The sequence below is a fragment of the Podarcis liolepis genome, assembly GCF_965112155.1.
Source record: "Podarcis liolepis genome assembly, chromosome: 16".
In the NCBI taxonomy this organism is placed as follows: domain Eukaryota; kingdom Metazoa; phylum Chordata; class Lepidosauria; order Squamata; family Lacertidae; genus Podarcis; species Podarcis liolepis.
This window is the reverse complement of record NC_139567.1, coordinates 495,242-508,266: the sequence shown is the minus strand read 5'-3', so window position 1 is coordinate 508,266 and position 13,025 is coordinate 495,242. Positions and strand designations below refer to the sequence as shown.

Genomic DNA, 13,025 nt, shown 5'->3' with positions numbered 1-13,025 from the left:
GGTCCATGGGGTCACGAAGAGTCGGACACGACTAAACGACTAAACAAAACATTTTCCCCCCAAAAGATATTTATTAAAGTTTTTAAAATATAACAATGAAAATGAAAAATAAAAAGAAACAAAATACAAAATACAACATAAAAACAGTTAAAAAACAAAGTTTCCCATAACATATCTTCCTTACGCTTATTTCCCCAGACCTCCTCATACCTCCCTTCTTTGTATTCCACTTCAATTTGTTAATTCAGCAAATCCTTACCATTAAGCTTTTACCCATTTGTAAACCTTTTTTTTTCGTATCTCCTAAAGCATTGCAGCTGGAAACCCCTTAGTTTCTTTCCAACATCAATGACTGGCAGAATCCGAGACCTGGGAGAAGAGACGGTGGAAGAGGACTGGAAAAAATTTAAAGACTATTTACAAAAACACCACAAATTGTATGAATGTTAGGAGAATGCACGAGTGAAAGAAACACGGCAGCAGTAAATTTACTGTAAGATATATGAGAATATGCGATGTTTAAAGAAATGATGAAATTTGAAGTAATATTTTGTTCAAGCTAAGTAACCTAATTTATGACCAATACATGCTAAAGTTGAAATTGAATATTTGAGATCTATAAAATAAGAATGGAAGTAAGGTAACAAATTGCTGCATATAACTATATGATTGAGAACGCAGGGAAGGGTGATGTGAGGAAGTCCAAAGTTCATGAAATTATGATTTATGAATATCTTTATTTTATTTGTATTTTCTTTTCGTTTTCTTACTTTTTCTTATAATCTTACTTCAATCTTTTTTGTTTATGTATTTGATATCTTCTTTGCTGTTTAAAAAATTGCAATAAATATTTTATAAAAAAAAAAGTTTCTTTCCAACATCCTTCTAACATTCATTAATTTTACAATATTTCTGTAAATAGTCTTTAAATTTCTTCCAGTCTTCTTTCACCAACTCTTCTCCCTGGTCTCGGATTCTGCCAGTCATTTCTGCCAATTCCATGTAGTCGATCACCTTCATCTGCCATTCTTCCAGAGTGGGTAAATCTTGTGTCTTCTAATACTTTGCTGCTGTTGTACCATACATAAAAAAAGTTCTGTCCTTCTTTGGCACCAATTGGCCGACAATGCCCAGGAGAAAGGCCTCTGGTTTCTTCAGGAAGGTATATTTAAATACCTTTTTCAGTTCATTATATATCATTTCCCAGAAAGCCTTAATCTTTGGGCATGTCCACCAAAGGTGAAAGAATGTACCTTCCGTTTCTTTACATTTCCAACATTTGTTATCGGGAAAATGATAGATTTTTGCAAGCTTGACTGGGGTCATGTACCACCTGTATATCATTTTCATAATATTCTCTCTTAAGGCATTACATGCCGTAAACTTCATACCTGTGGTCCATAACTGTTCCCAATCAGCAAACATAATATTATGTCCAACATCTTGTGCCCATTTAATCATAACAGATTTCACCGTTTCATCCTGAGTATTCCATTTCAACAGCAAGTTATACATTCTTGACAAATTCTTAGTTTTGGGTTCTAACAGTTCTGTTTCTAATTTTGACTTTTCCACCTGGAAGCCGATTTTCTTGTCCAAATTATATGCCTCCATTATCTGATAATAATGAAACCAATCTCCCACTTTGTTTTTTAATTTTTCGAAACTCTGCAATTTCAATTTGTCTCCTTCTTGTTCCAAAATTTCCCAATATGTCGGCCATTTGGCCTCCATATTGAGCCTTTTCTGAGCTTTTGCTTCCATTGGTGACAACCACCTTGGGGTTTTATTTTCCAATAAGCCTTTATATCTTACCCAGACATTAAACAATGCTTTCCTGACAATATGGTTTTTGAATGCTTTATGTGCTGTGACCTTATCATACCATAAATATGCATGGCATCCAAATACATTGTTAACACCTTCTAAGTCTAAAATGTCTGTGTTTTCAAGAAGTAGCCATTCTTTCAACCAGCAAAAGGCTGCTGATTCATAGTAAAGCTTGAGGTCTGGCAGGGCAAATCCACCCCTTTCCTTTGCATCTGTTAATATCTTAAATTTTATTCTGGGCTTCTTGCCCTGCCACACAAATCTAGAAATATCTCTCTGCCACTTCTTAAAGCAGTCCATCTTGTCCACAATTTGCAATGTCGGAAACAAAAACAGCATTCTCGGTAATACATTCATTTTTATCACAGCAATGCGACCCAACAGTGAAAGCTTCAAATTTGACCAGATTTCTAAATCTTTTTTCACTTCCGTCCAACATTTTTCATAATTATCTTTAAATAGGTTCCCATTTTTGGCTGTCATAAACGACTAAACAAAACAGAAAGGTAGAGAATTTCTCATTACAAGTCTTCAAACAACCCTGCTAGTGATGTCAATTGCTTACAATATACCGTATAAATTTGCTCCAATCCTTTTGGAATGCTTGATCTTGCTGGTTTCAGATTTTTCCTGGCAGCTTCGACCAGTTCTGCAAAGTCCATCATCTTCATCTGCCACTCTTCTTTCGTTGGTTCTTCTTGTTGTTTCCATTTTTGGGCTAAAAGAATTCTTGCCGCAGTTGTTGCATACACAAACAGTCTTTTATCTTCCCTTGGGATTTCTTCACCCACTATACCAAATAAAAAGGCTTCTGTTTTTTTAACAAAAGTATTTTTAAACATTTTCTTTAACTCATTATATAGCATTTCCCAGAAAGCCTTTACCTCTTTGCAAGTCCACCACATGTGGTAAAAGATACCTTCCTTTTATTTGCATTTCCAGCACTCATTAGTTATTGTCTTATACATTTTGGTAAGTTTAGCTGGTGTTAAATACCATCTATACATCATTTTCATAACATTTTCTTTAAGTGCACTACATGCAATAAAATTAATACCTTCCTACCATAACCTTTCCCATGATTCTAATTGAATATTATATCCAAAATCTTTAGGCCAATGTATCATCACAGATTTAACCTCTTCATCTTTGGTATGCCATTCCAGTAATAATTTATACATTTTCTAAAGTATTTTCCGCTTGTCATCCAGTTAAATCTATCTCAAACCTAGATCTTACTGTGTCAAAACCATTTTTATCCTCCTTAAACACATCATTTACCTGGTGATATTGCAACCAATCCATCAATAACTCTTTTATTTCTTCAAATGTTTTTAATCTTAACTGACTTACTATCTCTATCAGTAAATCTCTATACGTGGCCCACTTTCCTTTCATATTTAACTTCTTTACCACTATTATTTCTATTGGGGAGAGCCACCAAGGGGTTTTACGTTCCAATGTTTTATATCTGTTCCAAAACTCATGAATTTATTTTCTTATTGTGTGATTCAGGAATCCTTTACTTACCATAAAATATGCGTGCCATCCATATTGATTATCGTAACCTTCCAAGTCTAATAAATCTGTATTCTCCAACAGATTCCAATCCAACAGATTCCAATCCCTTAACCAACATAGACAGGACACTTCATAATATAATCTCAAACCTGGCAGAGAGAAACCACCTCTTTCTTTTGTATCTTTTAGAAGCTTGTATTTGATTCTTGATTCCACCCCCCCGCCAGATAAATTTTTATAATACTTGTTGCCATTCTTTGAAGTGACCCACTCCTCTGATCACCAGGATTGTTTGAAGTAAAAACAACATTTTAGGTTGGGGACGCGGGTGGCGCTGTGGGTAAAACCTCAGCGCCTAGGGCTTGCCGATCGCATGGTCGGCGGTTTGAATCCCCGCGGCGGGGTGAGCTCCCGTCTTCCGGTCCCAGCTCCTGCCCACCTAGCAGTTCGAAAGCAGCCCTAAGTGCAAGTAGATAAATAGGTACCGCTTTCTAGCGGGAAGGTAAATGGCGTTTCTGTGTGCTGCGCTGGTGCCGGCTCGCCAGAGCAGCTTCGTCATGCTGGCCACGTGACCCGGAAGTGTCTCCGGACAGCGCTGGCCCCCGGCCTCTTAAGTGAGATGGGCGCACAACCCTAGAGTCGGACACAACTGGCCCGTACGGGCAGGGGTACCTTTACCTTTATTACCATTCTTTGAAGTGACCCACTCCTCTGATCACCGGGACTGTTTGAAATAAAAACAACATTTTAGGTAGCACATTCATCTTTACAGCAGATATTCTTCCCCAAAGAATTAATTTCATCCTTCTCCACACTTCTAAGTCTCCCTTAACCCCTTTTGTTTTGGCATTGATTCAGTCAGGTCACAATAGGATTCAGCTACTGATGTTATGTACTGGAGCTGAGAGTAGCACATTTGTCAGTGTGTTGTGTGATTGCTATCAAGTTGGTTGGGGTTTTTGTGTTCTTGTAAAACATAATATAATTAAAGAAATGGTGCAAAGAGTTGACTGGTCACCTAGAAAGCAATGTAAAATAGTACTATTAAGTGAACAAGGCTACAGTTATGAAGAAATTAGAAGAAAAATTAGTGGAAACTTAACCAAAGGTGGTATTCCTAAATTTTTGAAGAGGTAAAAGGAGATTACAAAATCAGACTGGTAAAGGTAGGAAAAGGTTCACAACAGCAAGTGAAGATAGAAGAACTGAGAAACTGTGGCTACATGACAGAAGAAAATCATCTGGGTTTATACAAGATGACATGGGGCAATGTAATGTGAAGTTGAGTGCAAGGACCATTTGGCGCAGACTGCAGGAATATGGTCTAAATGCTAGAATTCCAAGGAAAAAGCCATTGTTATCTCTCAAACAAAGGTTGAAAAGGTTAAACTGGACTAAAACCCATGTTAACTAAACAACAGAAGAATGGGACAGTGTTATTTGGAGTGATGAGACCAAAATCTCCTTGCTTGGTAGTGATGGCATGAAATATGTGAGGTGAAGAACTGGAGAAGATTTACATCCTACTGTGAAACACCCAGATAGTGTTATGATCTGGGGTTGTATGACAGCAAAAGGTGTGGGCAGAATTTGCGTCATTAATGGGAATGTAAATGCCCCCAAATACATAGCTCAGACCTTAACCCAATTGAAAATCTATGGAGCCGACTAAAGAAACTTGCTAGTCAGAAGCAACCCAGCAATAAAACCCAATTAATAGAGGCAATAATTCCATCTTGGTTTCACATTATAACAGCTGCAGGACTAAAAAACTTTGTTCACTCCATGGGAAGGCGTTGTAAGGCCGTAATTAAAGCTAAAGGTTACTCAACTAAGTATTAACTGAAATGGTGAGGGTATTTGTATATCTCATTTTTTCTGTATGTTTCAGGTTTCTTCTTTATGACTGCTGTTTTAATAATCATTCATAAAAGTCATTGCATTACATTCTTCATTAAATTATCTTTCCATTGATAAATAATATTATGGTATTACTCAGTGCTTTTTTCCTGGGGAGACGCAGGGGTATTCAAACCCCTAAAAAAATTGAGAATCTAATGGGAGAAGAAACTAAACTTTTTTTAAAAAAAAAGTTTCTTCTCTAGCACGCCGAATCGTCAGTTCCGCTGCTACCCCCGATGGCAGCCTCATTTCCTGTCATGATGTTTCCCGAGTCTCAGACAGAAACAAGTGTTTAATGCAGGGGTCGGTCAGCAAACTTTTTTAGCAGGGAGCTGGTCCACCGTCCCTCAAACCTTGTGGGGGGGGGCGGACTATATTTTCAAAAGGAAAAAAAAGGAATGAATTCCTATGCCCCACAAATAACCCAGAGATGCATTTTAAATAAAAGGACATATTCTACTCATGTAAAAACATGATTCCTGGACCATCCGTGGGCTGGATCCACCCCTGAGCCTTAGTTTGCCTACCCATAGTTTAATGTGTAAAGCAGTGTAGAACGTGGATGTGTGGTGTTTTACTGATGAAAGCTTGTACTCATTGAGGGGCAGTATTTCAATATGAGTAATGTATGTTCTTTGTGGGACATGGGTGGTGCTGTGGGTTAAACCACAGAGCCTAGGACGTGCCGATCAGAAGGTTGGTGTTTTGAATCCCCACGACAGGGTGAGCTCCCGTTGCTCGGTCCCTGCTCCTGCCAACCTAGCAGTTCGAAAGCATGTCAAAGTGCAAGTAGATAAATAGGTACCGCTCCGGCGGGAAGGTAAACGGCATTTCTGTGCGCTGCTCTGGTTCGCCAGAAGTGGCTTAGTCATGCTGGCCACGTGACCCGGAAGCTGTACGCCCTCCCTTGGCCAGTAAAGCAAGATGAGCACCGCAACCCCAGAGTTGGCCACAACTGGACCTAATGGTCAGTCCCTTTACCTTTATGTTCTTTGTACTTTTGTCCATTTACTGTATTTATTTTTCACTCTTTGCTTGCTGCTTTTCATCCAAACAGGTGTGCAATAGCAATAAGAACTGCCACTGTCACCCGGGGTGGGCCCCTCCCTACTGTGATGCCAAAGGATATGGCGGCAGTCTGGACAGTGGACCTCCATACAATGGCAAGTACCTGAACCACACACCTTCCTGTCTTTGGTGACGCCTGGAGGTTGGGAAGTGACAGCTGCTCCAAGTAGCTTAAGTCCTCCTTGGCTGGTATGGTGGTGGCTTACAAATGGCCAAAGCCCCAGGCTCAGACGGCATTACACCAGAAATGATAAAAGCACAGGCGGATTGGTGGGCACCTTTCTTAGCCAACCGCTTCACTTACATAGATGACACTGGCCGCATCCCAAGGGAATGGGGAACAGCAGTGCCAATCTATAAAAAGGGCAACAGAGGGGACCCAGCGAATTATAGGCCGATTAGCCTATTAAGTGTGATCAGTAAGCTCTACGCAAAGCACCTCCTTAATAAGTTTACAGAATGGCTGGAGAATGAAGATATCCTGGCAATAGAACAAGCAGGCTTCAGACCCGGAAGGTCCACGACCGATCACTGCCTACGCTACAACATCTCATCAACAAGTACAAATCAGGAGGGCAGGCCTCACTATACGCGGCCTTCGTCGACCTAAAAGCAGCATTTGATACAGTCTCCAGAACCAGACTCTGGGACAGACTACAGGGTACCAATATAGATAGAAGGCTCCTGCTCCTAATTCAGGCACTGCACGCAAACACGGCTCTTAGAGTCAGGTGCAGCCACCTAGGACACCTAACGGACCCTATTAAAACCTTCAAATGAGTCAGGCAAGGGTGCCTATTGGCCCCTCTACTATTTAATTTCTATCTAAATAACTTAGTATCTGCACTCAGTGACTCAGAACTCCACCCGCCGAAGCTTGCAAATCGGCATATTTTGGTCCTGCTATATGCCGATGATGCGGTAATTCTATCCAGAACCCCCATTGGACTCAAAAGAGCACTAAGAAAGCTCGCAGCATACTGCGAATCTGAACATCTCAAAATCAACTATCAAAAGATCAAGATACTCGCTTTTGGGGAAAAACCAAAGCTTAGAAGCTGGGAACTCCAAGGCCATAAATTAGAACAAGTCACAAACTACAAGTATCTAGGAATGGTGGTACAGACTTCAGGAACCAACAAACTACACATAAACTCCATCGGGAGTTCAGCAGAAAAAAACGCAAATTGTATCCACAAGGAGGCTTCTTTGTCCCCGCAGCTCTAAAATTATACAAGGCCAAAACTCCTCTATGGTTCCTTTTTGAGCCCGCCTTCCTCTGCTTTCTCCCCACTTGAGAGAGTTCAATCCAGTTCAATCCAGACTTCTTAGAGCTCTCCTCCAAGTCCCCAGATGTGTCTCAAACACATGGGTGAGATTGGAAATGGGGATGATGAGAGTGGAGGCTAGCATTTGCTTAACATCAATTTACAAATGGCTGACATTGAATCTGCTCCCCCGAGGAATAGCCCCACTGATCCTCTGCGACCAATTACAGTCGGACTGGCAGACTGCAGTTCTGAACACCCTCCGGAAATTGGGTTTTGCCCCTCAAGCCCTTCTAAGTCTGGGTCTGGACCAGGCAAAAGCTACGGTCTGGCAAAGAATATTAGACACCAAGAGACAGCAGGACTGTGCAAGGTGCCCCAGCTATAGAACTGGAGAAATCGAGATATATATAGCCTCACCGGCAGCATATCTCTTCTTTCTTGTATCTAGAAATGCAAGAAGGGCCTTTACACTCGCCAGAAGCTCGGCTCTTCCCACGCTGGTCCTGGATGGAGCCTTTAGAAGGGTCCCGTACTCTCAGAGACTTTGCACCTGTCCATTGGGAGAGATAGGAAGCCCAGAACACTTGTTCTTTAGATGTCCCTTTTACGAAGAGGCACGTAGTAAGTTCATTGATCCCCTACTGGTGAGGCTCGCCGACCTCCCGCAAAAGCAAAAATTTGACCTTTTGCTGTTAGACAAAGATCAGAAGATAACCCGGATGCTCGCCAGATTCTGTGTACAAATCTGTAGGCGCAGACCATCGCCCAACTCAAAATAGTCCAGCATGAAAAGCCCCAAACACGGTTCCATGGGTGATTCTGAGTCAACTCCCTGGGACAGTTTATTGCTGTACATTGTTTCTAAATTTAGTGTTGTATATTGTTTTAATTGTCCGTTTTTACCATATTTGCACAGTAGTTTTTAACGTTGTGAGTGTCCTCTATTTAAGAGGCTTCTACTCTGCAGCCAGGGATCCTTAGAGAGGCCATGGACTGAACCTGAGATCTTCTGCATGCAAAGCAGGTGCTCTGTAATTGAGCTATGACCATTCCAAATTCATGCACACGTTATTTTGAAAAAATGTGGAAAAATAACCAATGAATTTTTTGGTGCCTCAAGAGTCCAACAAATTGATTATGACTTAAGCTCATGTCTGCTTTGTCAGGTGCATGAAGTGAATTCTCAGTTGGCAGGTATATGCAGGAGAAAATTGTAAGGTGGGAGCTGAATGGCAATAAGAAGCAAAAATTAAAGTCAGTGATAAAAAAAATGTGTACACCACAGTCTGTCTCGAAGGCTTTCACTCTCTTGTGCCTATTTCAAAACCCCCACAAACAAATGAGGAAGCATGATAAATACAAAGAGACAGCTACAATAACACATTTGCAATTGAAGCAGTTAAGAGTAAGGACCTGGAAGAGACCAGTATTCAGATCTCAACTCAGCCATGAAGCGTGTTGGGTGACTTTGGGCCAGTTGCTGTCACTTAGCCCACCCCACAGGGTTGTTGTGAGGATAACATTGAGAAGTATGGACACACCTCAAGCTCTTTGGAGAAAAGCTGGGATATGAAATGCCATAATAACAAGTCCACAAAATTACTCTCCAACAATATCTTTTTAAACATTTTTACTAGTCCTCTTCCTTAGGCATGTTTTTCTTAGGCAAGTTAGAATCATAGAATCATAGAGTTGGAAGAGACCACAAGGGCCATCGAGTCCAACCCCCTGCCAAACAACCAAGATGAATTTTAACAGGGAGAAATGTAAAGTATTGCACTTGGGCAAAAAAAATGAGAGGCACAAATACAAGATGGGTGACACCTGGCTTGAGAGCAGTACATGTGAAAAGGATCTAGGAGTCTTGGTTGACCACAAACTTGACATGAGCCAACAGTGTGACGCGGCAGCTAAAAAAGCCAATGCAATTCTGGGCTGCATCAATAGGAGTATAGCATCTAGATCAAGGGAAGTAATAGTGCCACTGTATTCTGCTCTGGTCAGACCTCACCTGGAGTACTGTGTCCAGTTCTGGGCACCACAATTCAAGAAGGACACTGACAAACTGGAACGTGTCCAGAGGAGGGCAACCAAAATGGTCAAAGGCCTGGAAACGATGCCTTATGAGGAACGGTTAAGGGAGCTGGGCATGTTTAGCCTGGAGAAGAGGAGGTTAAGGGGTGATATGATAGCCATGTTCAAATATATAAAAGGATGTCACATAGAGGAGGGAGAAAGGTTGTTTTCTGCTGCTCCAGAGAAGCGGACACGGAGCAATGGATCCAAACTACAAGAAAGAAGATTCCACCTAAACATTAGGAAGAACTTCCTGACAGTAAGAGCTGTTTGACAGTGGAATCTGCTGCCAAGGAGTGTGGTGGAGTCTCCTACTTTGGAGGTCTTTAAGCAGAGGCTTGACAACCATATGTCAGGAGTGCTCTGATGGTGTTTCCTGCTTGGCAGGGGGTTGGACTCGATGGCCCTTGTGGTCTCTTCCAACTCTATGATTCTATGTCTCCTACTCTCTCCTTTTTGGCAACTCTGCTGTGACCCCCATTTTCACCTGCACCCCATATCCACTCCTTCCTCCTTCCCTTTCTCACCTCTCCCTGGCACACAGGCCACCTGTATTTCTAGGCTTATTTTGCAGCTCCCCTTCCACCCACTTGCTATGATGGTAGATGTTGCTGTTCCTTAAAGATGAGCTGAACCTTAAGAACAAACCTGTCCAGTTAGCTTGCTCATTTAGAGAACGGGAAGTGCAGCTAATGGATGTTGTTTGCTTGTTGATACATTGAATCTGGAGCTTGAAGGCAACATGACAGGTTACAAAAAGAAATAGCAGAGAGGGATGCAACACAGATGCCAACACCACTTTCCCTCTATTCTCCCTCCCATGCCATAGCCACTGCTCTTGGGCAAGCTGTCTTCTCTCTTGCCTCCCTCCCTGCTCTTTGTAATGGGGCACTGCAAATCTACATTTTGATTATATGGGAGAAAAGCAAAGTCAGTAGTCTAGTCCAGAGGTAGCCAGCGTGGTAAACTGCAGCTGTTGTACAACAACAGCCATAATCCTCCCTGACCATAGGTCATAGTGGTTGGAGCTAATGGGAGTTGTAGTCGAGTACACTTGGAGGGCACCACCAAGGCCATCTCTGGAGTCAGTTGTGCTCAGTAAAAAGTAAGCTTGCCCTGCTTTTCCATGTTCTGCCCAATGGGAAGAAAGGGTACTGAGATTACCAACATGTCCATAAGAACCCAGCTACTTTAAATGACTCAGCTACTTTAAATGACCAATACTAATCTTGTTATGTGCATTATACGCATTTGTAAACTGCATTGGGTTTGAAAAGAGCAGAGGTTGAAACTGTTGACTGATTTAACAAGCTCACAGCATTCCTTTTCTCCCTCAGTGGGGTTGAGGAAGTTTGTAATTCCCACCCTGCAGAAAGGTAACCATTGTTGCTGTTGTTGCTAATTTTCTTTCTTTGTTTATTCTCTCTCTCTTTCAGATGTGGATAACACCACAAGAAATTGGCTGCTGGCATTCTTCTGCCTGATTCTCCCTCTCCTGTTGCTTTTGTTCTTCACTTACCTTGCGAGGAATCAGTTGGTGTCATCCCTAATGCCGTTGATAGAGGCTTGTTGTGGGTAAGTATTTTCTGTCCATCCCCCCTGCTGTGTGGAAAGCTGACTAGGAATTATTTGGCAGAACAAAAGCATTTAAAGGCTCTATGTGCAGCACTGGTGCCAGGCCCGGTCCACTGGTGAGGCAAGGTGAGGTGCCTGCCTTGAGCGGTAGAAGCCTAAGAGGCAGTGGCTGCCTGCAACAGTGCTGGTTTGCAGCAAGATCTCATGAGATCTCACTGAAATTTCACGAGATCTCGCACAGCACACAAGATCCTGTGATATCTCACTGGAAGTCAGTGCCCCTGCCAGCTCTTTGTGGATGCCGCTTCGCAACACAGGTAAAAGAGGAGCACTGGCGGCAAGTGTGTGTGTGTGTGTGTGTGTGTGTGTGTGTGTGTGTGTGTGTGTGTTATATTCCCAAAATTGGATGTGTCCCTCTGCCAGGGGCATTGTGTATTCTGCAAAATGGGGAAGATTTGGTTTTTCTAGAACCAACTGAACACCAGCCAGTTCCCCCCAGTTTGCCAGTCTTGTTTTGTTCTCTGCACGCTCTCAGAAAACAATTGGAGAAGTCAGACCTTTGGTCAAGTATCTCAGTGTTGCTTACTCTGAATGGCAGTCACTCCCCAGTGTTTCAGGCAGGAGCCTTCCCTGGAAATTTTGCAGGCAAAGCATGGGACTGACTCTTAAATTTACAGATTTTCTCTAAGAAATTCTTGGTATGGCTGAATCGTGGAATTGCTATACAAGCCTCTGCATAGAAGCTGAGCCTCTTGGTAAAGTCACATCCAGTGTGTTCTGTTCACTTAGAGAACAACTGCAAGACTCCGCAAAGTGTTCCCTGTAATGCCACCACATGCAAACCTGAGACATTCGATCAGGGGTCACCATCCCTTTTGGACCAGTGGACATATTTGGAATTTTGAGAAAGTGCTGTGGGCGCCATCACAAATGACTGCCAGGGGGTTTGGAGCATGGCACAAAATGGCTGCCACGGTGTGTGTGGCATAACACAAAATGACTGGGCATCAAGATGGTATTGGCATCCCACCCTCGCACACTTAATCCTGGGGTTAAGTGAAATTTGGGTATGTTACAGGTTGCCTGTTCAGTGTAGAACAAGCTGAGCCAACAGGAACTAGCAAGGAAGAATCTTGTGCATTGTGGAATTTTGAGGGGGTATTTATTGAGACCTTTCGTAGGTAGCAGAGGAGGCACAGGAAGGGATGCTAGTGCCTGCAGGCCAGAGAATTACTCTGTCAATGTTAGTGCAGGTGAAGGATTAATCAACTTCCATGATCACACCATCCTCACTGTGGGCATAGAGTGTGGAACGTGGTTTCTTGCATTCTGTACCGTTTGGTGTGGGCAGAATAACTTCACTCTGTTTAGCTTATGCCAACTTGGACCTTTGTTAGTTAGGGGAAGTGGGGCAGATTGATACAGAAAAATTCAATCTCATACTTTAATGAGTAAAATAATAAAAATTTTGGCTTGATGCATGACATAACTAATCAATAGTATAATAGCAATCATAAGAACCATTAAAGTTAGAAGATAATGAGAATATAATGACTTGAGTAAAAAATGGGTTTTGTATCATTCTGCCCCACCAATGGGGCACTTCGATACAAAGCGTAAATTGTATGAGAATGATAATTATTTGCAAAAAATTATGAAAAAACAATTTTTATTGTGAGAGATCATAATCAGCCTTACAATTTGTTTCTTAAAATCTAAATTATATATCAAAACTTACAGTGTTTCACACATATCATAGTCTTTATGGCAGGTTTTCTTAAC

The 13,025-nt window shown here is 41.9% G+C and overlaps 1 protein-coding gene across 3 annotated transcripts in view; it reads left to right on the top strand.

Moving 5' to 3' along the window:
* The window catches only part of ADAM9 (ADAM metallopeptidase domain 9), a 94,669-nt gene that overhangs the window by 71,473 nt on the left and 10,171 nt on the right, over window positions 1-13,025 (top strand). For all 3 annotated transcript variants that reach the window (XR_014520211.1, XM_083480428.1, XM_083480429.1), the window contains 2 exons: window positions 6,311-6,416; window positions 11,105-11,243. Coding sequence is in view for 2 of the 3 variants with exons in the window: in XM_083480428.1 (XP_083336554.1) it covers window positions 6,311-6,416; window positions 11,105-11,243 (245 nt within the window). In the remaining variant the exon portion in view is untranslated. The remainder of the gene's footprint in view (window positions 1-6,310; window positions 6,417-11,104; window positions 11,244-13,025) is intronic.